The 19,199-nt window shown below is 37.7% G+C and overlaps 1 protein-coding gene across 2 annotated transcripts; it reads left to right on the top strand.

The window, feature by feature from the left end:
- Window positions 1-28: 28 nt before the first annotated feature.
- On the top strand, window positions 29-17,061 carry nagpa (N-acetylglucosamine-1-phosphodiester alpha-N-acetylglucosaminidase). 2 transcript variants are annotated; one of them, XM_067448312.1, is made up of 11 exons: window positions 29-210; window positions 4,208-4,690; window positions 7,277-7,416; window positions 7,592-7,700; window positions 8,444-8,572; window positions 8,657-8,856; window positions 9,637-9,684; window positions 9,867-9,995; window positions 10,789-10,920; window positions 12,499-12,580; window positions 14,489-17,061. In XM_067448312.1, the coding sequence occupies exons 1-11, from the start codon at window positions 125-127 to the stop codon at window positions 14,718-14,720; spliced, it is 1,770 nt and encodes a 589-aa protein (XP_067304413.1). In that variant the 5' UTR covers window positions 29-124; the 3' UTR covers window positions 14,721-17,061. The 2 variants fall into 2 exon arrangements, with proteins under 2 accessions (XP_067304413.1, XP_067304414.1); XM_067448313.1 differs by lacking the exon at window positions 29-210 and having other exon boundaries at window positions 4,261-4,436.
- The last annotated feature ends 2,138 nt before the right edge of the window (window positions 17,062-19,199 follow it).

Consider the following 19,199-nt stretch of genomic DNA (forward strand, 5'->3'; position numbering starts at 1 on the left):
GTTGGCTTGATCATGTGGTTCTCGTCATATGACCAACACACATGACAGTCCTTTCACCGAAGCGAGTGGATAGAAACGGGATAGTAACTTATTTTATTTTTTTAATGTGTTGTACATATGTCTTATGGCAACATCATTTGTGAATTTCGATCAAATTTCTTTGTTTGTAATATGTCTAGGAGTATGTTTGTGCCAGTGCAAAGACATCCGGTAAGGAAAATGTCATGTAACGTTACTGCCGTTATGATGGCGATCAAAACTCTTGAAGTTGTATAGTGTTTCCAAACGCATGGTTGGGATGGAAATTTAGAAAACAATTGTGTAGGATGTTCATCTGGGGTTATTGTATTTTGTAGTTTTGATGTAATTTTGCTAACTCTCGTTGCAATTTTCCTTTTTGATTCTTATAAGCCCTCTATGGAACATTTATAAATGACGTTTAGAACATTGCATTTAAAATACAATAATGTTTAACTAATAATAATTTTAGTAACATCATGAAATCTCGTTCAGCCAATACAATTAAAAACTGCCATGTGTTTGACATTTTCGGCAACAAGAAAGTGAAAGAGACAACCCGTTTGGTCACATGCTGTGAAGGTCCTTAGTGAGTACATTTTAGACAACACAAAAATATAGGTCTATAAATTCAGTTTAAAAAATAAATTCAGTTAAAAAAAAAAAAAACGTTTTTGGTAATTTTTAATGCACATTTTTGTAAAAACAATATATCAAACACCAAACAAAATGTGTGCGTCATTATCATGCATAATGACAACGTCCTTGTAGGTGATACTGATGTTCTGTGTAGCTGGCAAATCTCAGTACTCGCAGGCAGTTTAATAATTACTTTTTTGCCTGTGTTTTGGGTTTATGTTATTAAGTTTTATAGAAGACGGAGAGGAAAAGCTGTACCTTTTCCAGAAAGTCTTGTTGTGACGACAGTGCATGAGAAAATGAGGTTGTAGTAAGAAAGGAAGAAGCTGAATATCAAGAAGGATAAAAGAAGAGAGGATGAGGGTTGAGGTGAAAAATACAAGCTATGGATTGTTGTGGAAGTCACGCATTTGGGTTCATTATCCTACGTCAGTTTGGAAGGTTTGATACATTTTAACCAGTAAGCAGAGGTCAGGAAAGATACCCACTCCCTAATTGCCTCACTACATTGACAAGCAGAGAATGCTGCAAAAATTTGGATTAAACAGGTCAAAATCAAGTTACGTAGGGTACACTGTAAAATAAAAGTCTTGTTGATTTTCACTTTTGCTATAAGATCATTTTAAGTGACCGCATCCTAAAAAAAGGTCAAAAGTCAGGTTTAGAAAACCAAGGCTGTGTGTCCACTAAAGCATTTTTAGCTATCTGAAAACGCCAGCGCTCTTCTGGCCAGTTGCATGAATCGCTAAGACTAGTTTAAAGTTAGCCATGTAAGACAGTGATAAGCGCTTTACTGTTTTACCCAAAGTTGAACATTCTTCAACTCTCGCCAACAGGTAAAAACATTTTGAGCACTCAGAGCTCATCATGAAATAGATATTCTGTACCTTGTCATGCTGCTGTTTTTTTTTTGTTGTTGTTGTTGTTGTTGTTGTTGTTTTTTAAATTGGCACTCCCAGTGAAAAATATGCTTTGGAAAGTATGCTAGACTCTGGGGAAAAACACATTCTAATTTCTGGAAATTATTTTAGTTTAAAATATATGTAAAATATGTATTTTTAAAAATAATTCTAACTGTGATTTCACAATTAATAGTAAAGAGGCCTACAATTATAAACAAGGTTTCAGTTTAATGATATCCTTCTTTTCTTAAAGCAGCACTTGGCAACTTTTGCTCTCGGGGTCCCCCTACAGCTTAGAAAAAATAATGTCCTCAACTACTGTCGTAAGCTCTGTCATCCTACAACAGGGGATGCCATCGCGCGTGCATTCGTTGACATGACAACCCTGATAGCCCTGAACCAGTAATGCGCGGGTCGTCTCATAACCCGTGGACCCCGTAAGTCTATTTAATGGTCGCTGGTGCGGGGCGGGTTGTAAAAATATATACAGTGGTGCGGTGCGGGCCAAATAACTTCATAAAAGTGGCCCCGCGGGTTGGTGCAGCACTAACAGTTAACCTGAACACTGCAAGAGGAGTTCACATGCAGGTGTTCTTCTGGCGTCGCGTGTGAAATGTCTTCATCCCAGGTACAGTCAGTGGCATATCTTTCAGCATGTCATATGAATATAATTTCATGGATTTTTTTTTTTTCAAACGCCAAATAATCACAATGCTCACATTTACAAGCCAGCGTCATAATAGTAGTCTATTGGTTACCCCTTTACAGAATCTATATGATACTTCAATTCAATGTTTGCATGGTAGGTAATCACCATAACAAGCAGGTCAGCATCGGTCGGAACGCTCCTTCAGCTCAAGCCAACGAGCAAACGCTGGTCCAATGTTGATCCTCGTCCTGCCTTTAATCCCATCACTTTTTCGTTTCCTCTTATTGCTTTCCTCCAACAAAACCTTTTCTTTCTTATTTGTCTGTGCTGCTTCGGTAATGATTATAATATCCGACGAACAAAGTTGGGCTCGCACGTCCAAGAGTCTTGAAAATATATTATGAAGGTTGAAAAGTTACCGGGTGCTGCTTTAAAGATGCTGTAAGTGATTCAATTCAATCAGAGAACTTGGAGAAAGCTGCCAATGGCTGTATTAGCTCGACACAAGGGGTTGGTGTTTAGAAAACATGTTTGAGAAGCTTATTCGGAACAGTCATAGTTTTGAAATTCACTTGGTGCCACTTGTGGCACAGAAGTCGCTACAGCTAACTGACTGAAAAATAATACCAACACTATCTGATCAACATACAAAAAATGCCTGTAAACATCTGCGTAAATGTAACATAATGATTATCTTTATTTCTGTTGTTTATTTTTTAAATTCTCTATATACACTATATTGCCAAAAGTATTGAGAAACCCTTCCAAATCATTGAATTCAGGTGTTGCAATCACTTCCATGGCCAAAGGTGAATAAAATCAAGCACCTAGGCACGCAGACTGCTTCTACAAACATTTGTGAAAATGTGCAATGCAAAGCCTTAGATGCAGTGGTGTAAAGCCACTGGACTCTAAAACAGTGGAGACATGTTCTCTGGAATGACAAATCACGCTTCTCTGTCTGGCAATCCAAAGGACGAGTCTTGGTTTGGCGGATGACAGTAGAGCAGTAATTTCCTGACTGCATTGTAAAGTGTAAAGTTTGGTGGGTGGGGGATAGAATGGGTTTTTTCAGGGTTTGGGCGTGACCCTTTAGTTCCAGGGAAAATTACTTTTAATGCTTCAGAAGAATGGTCAAAAATTCCCATAAACACACTCCTAAAGCTTGTGGAAAGCCTTCCCAGAAAAGTTGAAGCTGTAGTGTTATAGATGCACAGAGTGGGCCAACTCCATATTAAACTCTACAGATTAAGAATGGGATGTCATCAAAGTTCACATGCATGTAAAGGCAGGTGTCCCAAACATTTGGTCAATATATTGTATGTGCTAAAGTATATGCCTAATGTTAGTAATGTATAGCTATGTTATTTTCATTCTATTTTAAAGTTACCTAAATATGAAACAGAATTCCTTGCTGTCTGTTTTTGAACTCTTTAGAGGCAGAGTATAAAGAGTTTTTCTCAAGCTTACATCCAAAAGGTGTGAATTTGCTCAAATGCATTGTTAAAATAATTGGTTTTGAACTTTTACCACCACAATACAGAAATTTAAGATAATTTTGCAGATTGGTAATTTAGTTAATTTTAAAGCATTATTAGTTGTTTGTTTCATTAAGCTTTGTGTACACACACTTGCAGTACAGTACTGCACTCCAACTGAATCTACAGCTAATTTGCATCTTGCATTTGCATAGTGTAAGAGGATCCCAACAATACTGAACCTAGTAAAGTGATTTTACTTTTTCCACAGAAAACATTGTCTTAGGTTCAGATTGAGAAATATGCAATATTGCAGGTTTCTTTAAAAGGAACAAGAAAATGTGTTTGCGCTGCAAAAGAATGAACAACATCCACATGCTACTTTGTACAACTAGGGTGGAATGTGTTCTTTCTGAATCAGTAACACACATAAGTACCAAGTTAACCTAACTAGCTTAGCAAACACAATTTGCTCTTTATTCCTTATTTAATCATGTTCATTTTCCACATTTTCTTGACAGACATTCTTTGGATGATGACCTCTTGTTACCCTACACCAAATCCCACGGCCCATCTCATTCTCACCGCCACGTGAGAGACTGTCAGCCCATCGCCCATGGCAACGTAACCCACGAAACCTGGGCAGCAAGCAAACACTCTAACTCTCCAGTGTTCAAGTCGAATATATTCATCTCCGACATCACCGATGACTCTGGTGCTCACAGATGGGCGAGCGGCCACATCACAGAGGTGCATGACCCACTGAGAACCGTGTCCATTCTGGAACCAGGAGGCCCTGGAGGGTGCAAGCAGAATAACAAAGAGCTGGTGGAGCTCACTGCCAAAACTAGAAAGTGCCTCATCGCCCAGAATGGAGGCTACTTTAACACTCACACCGGGCAGTGTTTAGGGAATGTTGTAAGTGATGGGAAACTAGTAAGGAACAGTGGAGGAATTCAAAATGCTCAGTTTGGCATCAGAAAGGATGGGACATTAGTGTTTGGGTAAGGACATAGCCTGAGGTCTCGCTCTTTGCAGTCTTTTTCCTGGCCCTTTCAATGTTTTGCATTACCACAGGGTTTGTTTTTGTGTGGAGACCCAAGAAACAATAGAAATTTGAGCTAGTCTTTTCGGGTTGGGTGCTGGTGTACTTTTGACCTGCCTATAATTAAGCTGTGCTTTTATATCTGCATTGCACTCTTAAAGGGATAGGTCATCCAAAAGTGAAGATTCTGTCAATATGGAACACAAAAGAAGATCTAGTCACACTTTAAATTAGATGTCTTTAACTACTTGCATCAAAAATAAGTACAATGTACTCTGTTGTATTGCAAAACACTTTTACTGCTATTGAGGTGGGATACAGATAAGGTCAGGGACAGGGTTAGTGGGATGGTAAGGTTGAGTTAAAGGGATGGTTCACCCAAAAATGAAAATTAGCCTATGATTTGCTCACCGTCAAGTCATCCTATGTGTATATGACAATCTTCTTTCAGACGAACACAATCGTCCTGGCTAATCCAAGCTTTATAATGGCAGGGATTGTTGCTCTGTTTTTGAACTCCATAAAAATGCATCTGTCCGTCAAATAATGTGCTCCACACGGCTCCAGGAGGTTAATAAAAGCCTTTAGCAGTGAATTGATGTATTTGTGTAAGAAAAATATCCATAATTAAAACTTTATTAATTAAAGTTTTGGCCGATCACCTTCCGTATTCAGTTTATAGAAAAAGTGTTGAAAGTGCCTCTGCAGTTCAAAGGCTTACACTACCAGTTACGATAGGCCGACGTTGTGCACTTTCAAAACTTTTCCACGGTTGACGATCAGCCGGATTCTTTAATGAAACATTTTTTTAAATATGTATGTTTTTCTTACAAAACACAACAATTTGCTTCAGAAGGCCTTTATTAACCTCCCAGAGCCGTGTGGAGCACGTTATTTGACGGACAGATGTTTTTTTATGGACTCAACAGAGCAGAGCAACTATCCTCCCTGCCATTATAAATCTTTGATTAGCATGGACTCTTTTTAATATAAGTCTGATTATTTTCATCTGAAAGAATAAAGTCATATACACCTAGGATGACTTGAGGGTGAGTAAATCATGGGGTAATTTTCATTTTTGGTTGAACTATCCCTTTAAGGGGCAAAGGAAGGTTCAACAGTGTCATTATAGATGTAATTAGAGAAATGAATTACAGCTGTAATTACATTCAGGTATTTATTAAATATAAGTACAATATAAAAACATGTATGTACACAATAAGTGCATTGTATCAAATTATTAATTTAAATGTTAGTGCATTTGACATTGTTAGTCATTGAAGACAGCCAATATAAAGTGAGACAGATGTGTACTTAAAGTGTACGTCTGTAAGCACAAAGTGGTTTCCTCTACTGCAGGGTGTTCTAGCAGCCTTCAGAACTAACCTCAACCTAAATATGGGTGCAGAATTCAGAGGAAGTCAGTCATGGGAACACAGGGCCCTTAGAACATCTGTTTCCTAAAATAGAAACCTTACAAAAACAAGGCAATATTGCATAACGCACCAGTGCTCTTAATAATAGCCAGTACTTTGGAACTCCATGTACCCGGGGTGTCTCGTCATTCATTATGACGTTAAGAGCCTGGTGTTTGATAAGGTGTTTACATAGCATATTTGGACAGTCACCTGGATGAGCTTTAAGGAATGAAAACAGCATAACCGCTGTCAGTAAAGTTTATGTGTGGCTTTGCTGGCACTGATAATCCTTATCAAATCAAATGTTTTTCCTTTGCTTTTTGCTAATTAGTAATTTTTCACGCTTTTATCTGAAGTGAATTACAATAGAGTTATTATAGGGGAAAGACTTTCTCAACCAGCCTGGTGTTAAAAATTGACATTTTGTGGCTTTTAGTCCATGTCTGTTAGCTTTGGGTGTACTAGCATATAAACAAAGTCAGGCATTAACAGACATGCACATTACAGTCTTTTCTGACAAAACGGACCAAAAAAATACTTGTTTTTATATGCAGTTTTGTTACATGTGTGAAGTAAAATGCTTGTTCTCTCCCACTAAAATAGAGTCTGGCTAACAGCAGAAAGTAGCAAATTATTGTCTGTGTGCCTTGGGTTGTGCTAATATTGATACTTTATTGCCTTTCCAAACCATCAACGTTTTTGTAAGGAAGTAGCTGGATTTATTTGTTTTTGAAAGTGCCTTCATTGTTTCCGTCCATAGTGCGATCTGTCAAGTGTAGTTTTGCTGGGCTGTGATGTACACTACCGTTACATTTATAATGCTACAAAAGATTCTCACAAAAATATTAAGCTGCACAACTGTTTTCAAGACTCATGTTTCTTGAGCACCAAATCAGCATATTAGAATGATTTCTGAAGGATCATGTGACTGAACACTGCAGTAATGATGCTGAAAATGTATCTTTGCCATCACAGGAATAAATAAAATGTTAAAATATATATAAAAAAAATATATATATTACTCCAAACTCTTGAAATGATAGTGTGAGCTACTAGCTAATGGCTTTTTCTATTAGGTTGCTCCACCTCGTTTTAATCTCACCCTCTTTTTTTCCTGTATATTTTAGTTACCTTTCTGAGGATGATTTACTGGATCAAGTAAATCCCTTTGTTCAGTTGATCAGTGGGGTGGTGTGGCTGCTGAGAAACGGTACGATCTACATCAGCGAGAGCATTCAGGCCGAATGTGACGAAACACAGGAGACTGGTAAGATTGGACTTCATAGCTTGTTTATCTGGCTCCCTAAAATATGTTGACCCCAGAGTCTATCAACTCTAAGAAAAAAAAAATCAACATTAGTTCAGATTTCAGGTACTTCTCACATACATACTCAAAGATTATAATATAAGACTTAATAGGTCATTCATCTTTCATGTTGCAGGAACATTCAAAGAGTTTGTGGATGTGATATCTGCCCGTACGGCAGTAGGTCATGATGCAGAAGGGAAACTCATCTTCTTTCACGTCGATGGTCAGACGGGTATAAGAGGGTGAGAAAGGACTTTGATCCTGCGCTGATCTCAGCTGCTTATCACTGTAAACATTGGTTTCTCCCCTGCCTCTGTCTGTGCATGCTACAACACAAACTAAACCAGAATGATTTATTGCCTCAAAAGAAGCATAAACAGCAGATATGAATCATTTTTCCACTGATGCCATAATAAAGACTTTATTAGCTTTTTATTTTCTCTTGAGTGCACTTGAAATGTTATTCAGGGTTTCTTGCAGCAAAAACATAATATACCATTCAAAATTCTGGGGTCAGTAAGATGTCTTTCTTTCTCTGGAAAAAAATGTAATACTTTTATCAGCAAAGATGCATTACAGTGATCAGAGGTTTATAATGTTGTAAAAGATTCCTGTTTCATATAAATGCTGTTATTCTACTGTATTTTTTAAATTACTGTTTCTACTGATTTAGGGTCCCTTAATTAAACTCACTTAAAATTGCACTTAAATATTAAATTAAACAAAAGATTTGTATGTAAATTACCATTATTATAGATGGTATTATATCTAAATTATGATATATAGATGATATTATATCTGATTTCTGAATCTTTTTTTGCAGCTTAGTTTTCATAAATTTCAGCTTAAAAACTTTATTCAAACCACTGTACACCCTTTAAATCTGGATGGACAGTGCACATTTGTAGTGCATACCAGGAGTTCTGGTACAGTTTAGCTCTTTCAGTTTGATTTACATTTGCTTAGTAAACTACTGTCTTTGCAGAATGAACCTCTGGCAAGTGGCAAAGTTTCTGAAGGATCAGAATGTCATTAACGCTATCAATCTGGATGGAGGCGGTTCGGCCACTTACATCCTCAACGGATCCCTGGCCAATTACCCTTCAGACCACTGGTATGTAGAAGCGACAGCAAAAAGATAAGTATATAAACAACAGTGTGGTGTGTTTGTCAATTTGATGACAATTTTTGCCTTTAGTGAACCTCCGAAGTGGCGCTGCCCACGGGCGGTATCCACTGTGTTGTGTGTTCATGAGAGGCTGTGCCAGCCGGAGGACTGCAGCGGTCACGGGCGCTGCGTGGAGGGCCAGTGCGTGTGCCAGCGGGGCTGGAGTGGGACAGGATGTGCCAATCTCACATGCCAGGCTGAATGCGGAGAACACGGGATCTGCACTGAGAGTAGGTCACTCTCGTACACTTCTTTAGATCACAAGAGGACTTTATGGCAGCCTTTATATGCAGTATAATATATAGTAAAAATATTAGTTGCACTTTATTTTACAGTATGTGCAGTGCACTCACATGTACTTACAGTGTACTTGCCTACTAGGGGACCCACTTTATATTAGGTGCCCTTAACTACTATGTACTAACATTTCATACTACATAATAATCATAATATTACCCTTAAACTCACCCATATCACCACACCTGTCCCTAACTCTACCCGTATCTCACCTCAATATCAGCAAAGGTGTTTTGCAATACAATTTGAACACAGTAAGTACATTGTACTTATTTTTTGATGTAAGTACATAGTACTTAAAACCACCTAATATAAAGAGGGGCCGTACTGGGTAATATAAGATAACTACATAGGTTAAGGTTTGATTTAGGGTTAGGGTTAGCAACTAGCTATAACCCAGTTATTGTAATTACTATAATAAGTGCATAGTATGTACGTGGGGAACAGGACAATATTATACAAAAAGTCTTTAAGTCAAATGTCACCAACAGTTTAGTATCATTTTGTGTTTGGAATACATGGTGACTCCTTTGGCTTGTATAAGGCTGCATCTGTTGCATATTACTGTCCAAAAAAATAAATAAAAATGCTGACATATTGTTTGTAGTTACTGAATGTTTTATAACAGAAAATACTCTGGCATTAAAGGTAGTATTTTTCGGATAACCCCATTCTCTATCTGTTTGTCTCTTCTTATCCCTGTCTCTGAATAGATGGATGTGTGTGTGATGCTGGATGGATGGGTTTAAACTGTAGCCAAGGTAAAGGAAAAGTTGGCTATCACACATATTCAGACTTGTCAAATTGTCAAATATATTTTGGCTTTTTTTTCTTTTGGTTGCAACTTGCACCATATTTGTTACAGTCAGCTATTTTAATGAGTTTAAGCTAGTATTTTCATCTGAACGTTCCTTATCCCCCAATATCATCTGCATCCTTGCAGTATGTGCGGCAGGTTTCTATGGTGATGGCTGCAAACAGACATGCACATGCACAAACGGAGGCTTGTGTGATCCAGTCCATGGACAGTGCACCTGTCCTGCTGGTTTCCATGGAGAATCCTGCGAGCAAGGTATGCAGTCTTATCTCAACCGGTTTTCTTTTATAAACAATAAAGGCACCGTTGATAAACATATTTAACATGCAAATGAGTGTACTGAGTGTCGGGTTAATGTGGCGAAAAAGTAATGAAAAAATTTAGGAGATTTATTTTCAGGTAAATGTTTAGGAGATTTTGGAATTATTTTGGATTCAATGTTTGATTGAATATATATGTAATTACTTTTTCTGCATTCATTTGACTGATTTGAAACGCTGTTGGGGAACTTACAAATGAGCACACAAATGAGGTCCCTGTGATTTAAGTAAGTGTTCCTGGGTCAATTCCTGTCAGAAAATGTAGTCCTATCCCTACCCTTAACATAAACCTACCCATTACATATCCTTAAAAGCAGGGAAATGATAGGTGAATAACACTTATGTAGAACCACCTAACCCTGGTTGTGAGCCTAAACTTGACGTAAACTGTAAACTTGTCCCTCAAATCTGATTGGTTGATTGGAATGTTGTTCCAGGATCAACAAAGATGTTGACCCAGGAACATGTTGTACTTGGTGAAATTACATTCACCCACAAATGACTCGACCAACGCTCATCATTGATTCCAATAGTTTTACATTAGCATGTTGCTAATCTAAAATCTTATATAATCTATACTCATATAAGCACAAATGCTATGAACTTATCCATGAGTGATGCATGCAATGCTGCAGATTTTGGTCAAATATATCATATAAAATGGCATAATAGAAACAGCTTCTAAAATCTTGGATTTAACTATGTCTTTGTTCTCTTTGCCCTCCCAGAGTGCCTGCTTGGCTTCTTCGGACTGAACTGCAAGCAGCCGTGCCAATGTCACGACATGTGCCCATGCAACCCCGTCACTGGAAGCTGCAATACTACATACCAGGGAGAGAGAAACTTCAGTCTGCACAGAGGTGCGGTGCAGCCCCTATTAGCACTCACACGACATGTAAACAACACATTCCCTGTGTGACGTCTCTATAGATCAGTTTAATGTTCACACTTCCTCGGCACATAACGCTCTCTACTTATAGACTGGCCATCAGCATTCCTAAATGTCCTTCTATATGTGTGTGAAGGCTAGTGAATGTCCACGCTCCTATACTGTAGACCATGGCACGCCATTTGACTGAAATATAAGCCTTCCATTTACCACCAGCATTTTTTCACTAAAGTCTGGGCTGATTTTCATGAGCTGTGATTCCCTGAAAATGTTTTCACTATAGCAATTCATTTAACCCATCCATTAAATGCAATTTATTACAAAAAAAGATTGTTACATAAGCTTAAACGGATAGTTCATCCCAAAATGTCATAAGTTACTCACATTTTCCAAAACTGTGTGAATGTCTTTCTTCTGCTGAACACAAAAGAAAATATTTGAAAGAATAGGGGTAACCAAACAGTCGATAGGGCTTCATTGATTTTTAAAGCATGGAAAAAAGAATACGATGAAATCAATGGGCACCATCAACTGTTTAGTTACTGACATTCTGCAAAATATCAGCTTTCATTTTCTCTTTCACTGTCTGCACATTCACCATCACATGATTGCAAACTCTCTACTCAAACTTGCGCACACACACGCAAACTCAAACAGTCTTTGATAAACAAAGCCGCTGGGTGTTTGTGGAGGGGGGGTTGAGAAAAGAGACCTTGGAGAATCACAGTTTACCCAACAGCCTCTTGTGTTACTGTTGACCTCTGTGACAGAAGCTATGTTTGTGTCAAGACCAGAAAAAAAACCCTGTCAGCTTGTTCTATCTTAAATCTCTGACCTCTGTCATTTAATGTGAGAAGAAGATGCATTCTCAAACTTCCCTGTAGAGAAATAAAAAGCCCCAAACCCTTGTGCTCTGGAGTTCAGGAACAGCCATTCCCTTTACACCACAGGCACATTATGATTGGAATCTCCTGTCTGCTGTGCACGTGAACAGCTTTCTGCTTATCTCTCCCTGTCTTCAGCATGACAGCCTTCTCCATTATTCACTACACATGAAGAATTTTATATCATGAGAAATCCAGATGGATCTTTCTTCGATGTTTGGATATATAAAATGTGTTGCACTTTGAAAAAATACTGGATACTATGTCAAATGCTACTGTATAATTTTCAAAATGTCCATCCAAAAAGTAAATTGCGACTTGGATCTGCAAAAACAACTCATTATTTTTAACAAGGTTTCTGTCTTCACAATTTACACAGAACTTTCCAAAAGCTGTTATCGAATAATGGGGCAACACAAGCTGTATTAGACCTGTAGACAGTAAGAAGTGCAACAAATGGCTGTCAAGTATTTCACATGCAAATTCAGACACACATCACTGATTTACCACCACCAAAAAAACAGTTGCACTTACACTTTGTTTCCCACAGTTACATCTGAAGTTAGTAAAGGGGGGAAAGGAGAAATATCCCTGTAGGGGAGAGTTGTTGTACCAACAAGGGATTTGATTTAAAAACATTGTTTTTCTTTCCCACATACTTTCAGCTGGTCACTGTCTGGCTACCCAGATGTGGAGGGAATGGAGACAAGAGGAGGAAGCTCATGCTCCCAGAACTTATTTATCTGAGTAAGTGTCCATACCCCCCAAACACACACACACACACACACACACACACACACACACACGCGCCAAAACAGCAGCCACAATGTTAATACTGTCAGAAGAATATGTAAATTTGTATGTATAGCAATTACAATAAAAAAATATAGCTGCAAGCAGCCATTACCGTGGCCAAGCACATCAAAAGCAAACAAGGAAGCTAGCAGCAGACCAACTGCAAAAATGAGTACATACATTTGGAAACAATTTTTAAGCAAAAAGTTTAAACCCCACGCTAATACATTGAGTTGTGTAGAGTCAATTACATGTTTTGTTTAATTATAGCACCACCAAGAGGCATAATAATACCAATTTGTTGTCCTCGGAGTGAGCCCATAGATGCAATTTTGGTGAAAATATCTCATTTAGTTTTGGAGTTATAGACATTTATGTGAAAAAATACATAAAATATGACTGACACATGACTTTGATTGGATTTTACTACCCCTTACTATCAATATTTTAAAATTTGGGCTTTTACATATAGCTGTCGACCTATGTTTCCGAACTTCTGACGCTGTTTTCAAGCGTGGTACTGTGAGTCCATTCATGAAATTTTCTCAATACTAAATATTCTGCAGTCAACTGCTAGTGGTATTATAACAAAGTGGAAGCAATTGGGAACAACAGCAACTCAGCCACAAAGTGGTAGAACACATAAAATCACAGAGCGAGTCAGCACATGCTGAGGCGAACAGTGCACCGAAGTCGCCAACTTTCTGCAGAGCAGTGGCGTGCACAAGGTGGGGGCCGGGGGGGCTTGAGCCCCTGCCCCTTTGAAAGGGAAAGTGAAAGTGCCCTTTTCAATCACACCACAGTGTGCCACCACAGTGTGCCACCACAGTTTCCACCGTGCTCCGAGCTCGATTTGCCGGGCATAAAGACACGAATGAGTGAGTTTGGTGTGGAGGAACTTGACTGGCCAGCAGAGTCCTGACCGCAACCCGATAGAACACCTTTGTGGTGAATTAGAGCAGAGACTGCGAGCCAAGCCTTCTCGTCCAACATAAGTGCCTGACCTCACAAATGTGCTTCTAGAAGGATGGTCCAAAAATCCCATAAAAACATTCCTAAACCTTGTGTAAATCCTTTTCAGAATAGTTGAAGCTGTTATAGTTGCAAAGAATGGGCCAACTCCATATTAAACTCTACAGATTGAGAATTGGATGTCATTAAAATTTCATGTGCATGTAAAGGCAGATCATCCCAAAACTTTTGCCAATATATATATTTTAAAATAGAAAATATATTTCTAAACATATTTTTTTTGTTTGTTTGTTTTTGTTTTGTTTATTAAATGTATATTAATCTACTAATCTATGTGATGTATTGAGTTGTAGCCTTAGAACATGACGTTTTGAAGAAGTAAATTGTGTGGTGAAATTGTTGAGAACATTCTGGTGATCATCTGATTCATTTTTAGTGTGGAAATGTTTCTATTTCAAAAACTAACGTCGGGTACAATTATATGACATGTTTTTTTCCTATGCCTTAAAACAACAGTTTCCACAGCATGGGAAATCTGTTATCTCCAACAACTTGTCATTATAACATTCCCTATCTGACCCTATTTGAGTAACTTGATTATTGCAAAGGAAATTCACTCTGACAAATTCCAGGCCCGTGTTTAGCAAAATGGGCTTTTGGACAAGTCTGAACCAAGTGCCCCGACTGTACTGGTAAACAACTCTGCGGCAGCAGAGTGGCACAGATGAATTTATTAGTCAGCTCGGCCTTTCACATGCAAGTAAGGGATTGTGCAGTGTTTCCATGGTTGCAGTCAAGTGCTTTGTGGAGGCTGAGGGCAGCAGCGGTGGAGTCAGAGGTCAAAGTGCAACTCCTCACCCTGAGAGTGTTTTGTTTATGTGTTTGCAGACAAAGCTGGCTGGTTGTCTGCGCTATCCTGGCAACGTCGCTGCTGGCCAGCCTCGCTGGTAACCTTATCCAGACGTGCAGAAAATGCAAAGCGCGCAAAAAGAGGGTGGACTACTCCTACTTGCCGTTGGGAGAGATCATCGGGGCTGCGGAGCGAGGAAGAGGGCAGGGGACAAAGTCTGGGAAAGTTCCCTTTCAGCAAGAAGACTCTGACTCCCAAGACTCCTCATAATGTTTCAAAATGCTCTCATGTGTGCAGGTTCACGCAAGTGTGCTTCAGCGCCGGGTCTAGAGAAACTATCTAGCTAGCCAGCACAAGCCCTCATTAGGAAAGGGTTTATTTGTTCCTCATGTGAATCTCTGAGATTTTGCAAGGGCCTCTTCGTCCTCGGATTTGGGCTGGACATATTGGCAATGATGGACAATGAGATGGGCGTTAGCATCCAAACAGCTGTCTGCGTGCCTCTGTGTGTTTATATTTGCCCCTGCTGAGTCTGTTGACGCCAGGCAACTCTGCTGACACATGCCAAGTGCCCTGATTGTGCAGTTTGACTGCCTTCAGCACATCTTCTTCTTTGTTGGGGTTTTTTATGTAAGCTGCTAGCAATGTAAGAACCAGTTTCTCATATTTATTCCATATGTAAAATACTATTTCATTGAAATCAAAGAAGCCTTTCATTTTGGTCTTCAGGCGAGAAGAGAACCAAGAAAAACAGCAATATCACCACAGAGCCTTTTTATTGACAGAATGGCCCAGTTGTTCCACCTGTTGCCATAGGAACAGACGAGTTTTGAACTATGAACTCTTTTTGCAGAATCCTTCCTGCTGGAACTTGCCAAACTGCTATTTTGAAACCGTTTTATTGAATGATCCCTCCCCTTCTGGCATCAGGGATATTCCATTTATTTTGATTCCAAGGTTTGTTTCTGTGCCAACCCTCGCCAGCCTTATCATGGTGCTGTTATGTTTACTGTCACTTAAAAACCAGCTGTAGAAACTCATTATTAAAAATAATAATAATGATATAAAAATATGAATAAAAAAGCAAGGCATGGATTATTTCCATGCTCTCTAGAAAAGCAAGAGAATGGCATTTCTTCTGTGCTTAGCATAAAGTAGTTCTTTTTCTCTGTTCTAAAACCGTGAAACAAGGCTTTAGAATCCAGCCTTGAATTCAGGCTTTGTTCAGTTTTAGCACTGAAACATGACACAAATATTATGGAAGAGGATATTTTACTCAGGTTAGTAGTTCCTGATTTAGGCTTAACTTGTTTTAAGAATTTCACAAGCAAACATAGAGGCAAGGGGAATGTTGAATCTCATTAAACCTGTCAAAACATTGCCATGTCATATTATACCCCAAAAATGAAATGAAATTAGTCATTATATTTTTTATAAGAAATTTAAGCCTGTTTTGGACCATTAACATCGTTCAAATTATTGTAATCACAACTAAGCACATTTTCTCTGCCCAATAACTGACACAAAGCATAATATATGTATTAAATTGTAAATTATTTATACATCTTGGTATTTGTACTTTCTTTCATTTGTTCTGATTAAAATAAAAATACAGTCAAAGTAAAAAAACACCCAAAAATGTTATTATAATGAGAATTTTGGGAGGAAATGTGTTTAATTGTTATTAAAAGATTTGTTACAATGCAATATATATATATATTAAATGGACAACATTCTTAATGCAGAATGTTTTTGTTGTTATTTTGAGGTGAAATGTCCAGAAATTGACATTCTAATTTATAGAGTTAAACTATCTTTTAAATAGTGAAAGGCATTTGTCTGCAACGTGATACATTTGACTGTTTATTAACTTCCACCTGGTTCAGTGCCTGCTTTGCATATGATCTTCACTGCCAATGACCTCTTTGCTGATCAGTGCAGATTGGGACAAAGATTTCAATGGTTTAGACGTAGTCTTTTTGTTTAAATCTAATAAAGTGAGCTGATTCTGTACAGGAGGGTACTTGTTTGTCCCCGCCGGTTCGGTCATGTTAATTCAGTGTTTTAAGCAGCTGATTTTGTGATGTTGTGTGCCTTTTTGTTAAACAACAAACTGCAATGAAAAGAATATACATAAATAATGGTACGGCTTATTTTGTTTTGTTTTTTCAACACAATTCTTGCAGTGCTGTGCATTGAATTTGATGTAGTGATCATGGATTTGATTGTTAATTTTTGATTGTTCTAGTATTTGATTGTTCAACCTTATTTTGTTATGAATCTCTCTAATTCAGATCATCTGCTTTCTGTCAGGTTGGCTTGATATTGAGATTACTTCCAGCCTAAACTATGTGCAAACTAGGGAGTAACAAGTTACATGTAACTAGATTATATAAAATAATTTACAGTTCACAATTTTAGTTGCTGAGAAAAAATATGTAATTGAATTACAGATACTAAGAAAATGTTAATGATTACAATACATCTGAATATTTTCTATAAAAAGCTATGATATGTTGAATAATATTCATTTGTTGCTTTGCCTGTTTTTGATGTGTGCAATGTCTCCTGCCATTTAAAGGCTGTTTAGTAAAGGGATGCTGTTCTGATGCTTTTGATTGGTTCTCTTTAAATTTGCAGAGCACCATGTCTGCCAATTACATAAATCCAAATTGCAGCTGAAAGCTTTAGGCTACAACCTGTCTGAGATTTGCCACCATGGCAAGTGATAAAAAAGCATTTCAGTGCTGGAAATTAGAAAAGTAATCAGTTACATTACTTAATAAAGTAATTGAAATAGTTATACTACTTAATACTTTTTAAATAGGGTAACTTGTAATCTGTAACCTATTACATTCCCAAAGTAACCTTCCCAACACTGCCTATATGGCTGACCTGTTTATCAGGTGGCATCCATGTCCTCATTAATAACGGGTATTACTTGCACCTCTGTTCATGCTCCTGGGTGTATCCTTAACATTTTAAATTAAATTAAAAAGTACAAAACAAAATGATTCCAAAATAAAGTGAATTATGAGCTTTTTCTGTACAAAATGGTAATTATTTTTATATTGTGTATACATTTGCACAAAAGGGCTTATTTTCTGCTGAGCGCAAAACAGTCGTCATTTGTATCTTCCTTGCACCGGATCAGTTGATAAAATTCGGCTTTAATTAAAGGGTTACTTCAGCGATTAGCATATGGCTTTGTATCAGTAGAAACCCTGGAGTATATTCAACACCCATTGTTTGTCTTTCATCCCCATGAGACAAAAATACATAAATACATTTTCTGTCTTTTCTCAGTCTAGAAAGCACCAAATTAAAAAATAATTTTACATTTCTACTACATTAATGACCCAGTTTAAATACAGATTCATCTTCCCAGCGCTGAAGTACCCATTTAAATATTTCAGCTTGTAAAAAGTTACTGTCTGATAATCAGTTCAGGCTGATAATCGAATGCACTAATGTTTTTAATGTTTTGACATATGAGTCATTAGGGGACACATTACTGAAAATGAAAGGTGTGTTCTAGAAAAAAGTTAAAAGCCAGTTTACCCTTGGGTGTGTTCAATAGAAAAAATGTTTCAGGGATGTGTTACACAGAATAGTATCGGCTCTACCACTGATATGATGATTCATGAAGATGATTTCTTTGTGCTTGTAAATTTATAAAAAGTATATGTATAAAATACATATCTATAATAATGTATAAAAGTGTATGTAGGCCTATCTAGTGCATATATATGTATCTAGTTTGTCAGTATAATTTACGCTACATAACTCAAAACCCATGTTTGTCATATTTTGCATCTGGCAAGGGGTCAAATTAATCAGCTGCTTACATACTGCATTTTCTTCATCTAAACAGTCTATGTATGGTATTTTTCTCAACCCCTAAAGAAAACACAATCATAACAAAAGTATAAGAATAATGTTGTACACATTAAAGGTGCACTGTGTACATTTTAGCGCCATCTAGGGGTGAGGTTGCAAATTGTAACCGTCCACCGCTTACCCCTCCCTTTGAAATCACATAGAGAGGCTACGGTGGCCAACACAGGACAAAGATATTGTTGTCTGAGACAGCAGACAGGGACTAGCACTCAGTAGAGTAGTTTGTCTGGTTTGGGCAACTGTAGAAACATGGTGGCACAAAATGATGACTTCACTGTAAGGGGACCCGCGACGTATGTACTGTAGATAGAAATGGCTCATTCAAAAGGTAATAAAAAAAATAACGGTTCATTATGTAAGGTCTTTATACACCACTAACAACATAGATATCATATTGCATTTCTGTCAATAGATCCTCATAATATTACATACTGCACCTTTAAGGCCTAACAGTGTAAAGAAGCAGGTGTTATGTTCATGATTATGTTTTGATGTTGTTCAGGAATTTTTAGACCTCAACTTGACACATCATGGCGTCACATTTTTGACTACATTCTTTAAGGTGTTTGGTATACAAAGGAATATTTCCAGCGGCACAGGATTCCTACTACATTTTAACTGCAGTTTCTTTACAAACGTTAAAGTCAGCATGAAATCAAAATGGACCCTACTTACATCCATGCAAGCTGATTCACACAAAAAAACTTTTTTTTTATTTTTTATAAATTGCCTTTGTAATCTTTTATCAAAATCTGAAAATCTGAAGGAGACACCCTGAATTGATTTTAAAGTGCTTCTCTGATGATGTCAGTTTGATGGTTTGGGATCCCCTCCAACTGTCAGTCTGCT

This window comes from Pseudorasbora parva, chromosome 7 (assembly GCF_024679245.1).
Source record: "Pseudorasbora parva isolate DD20220531a chromosome 7, ASM2467924v1, whole genome shotgun sequence".
Lineage (NCBI taxonomy): Eukaryota > Metazoa > Chordata > Actinopteri > Cypriniformes > Gobionidae > Pseudorasbora > Pseudorasbora parva.

Coding starts and splice junctions, on each gene's coding strand:
- nagpa (XM_067448312.1), top strand. CDS start 125: ATGGCAACATCATTTGTGAATTTCGATCAAATTTCTTTGTTTGTAATA. Junction 8,573..8,656: donor AATTACCCTTCAGACCACTG/GTATGTAGAAGC, acceptor TTTTGCCTTTAG/TGAACCTCCGAAGTGGCGCT. Junction 8,857..9,636: donor ACACGGGATCTGCACTGAGA/GTAGGTCACTCT, acceptor GTCTCTGAATAG/ATGGATGTGTGTGTGATGCT.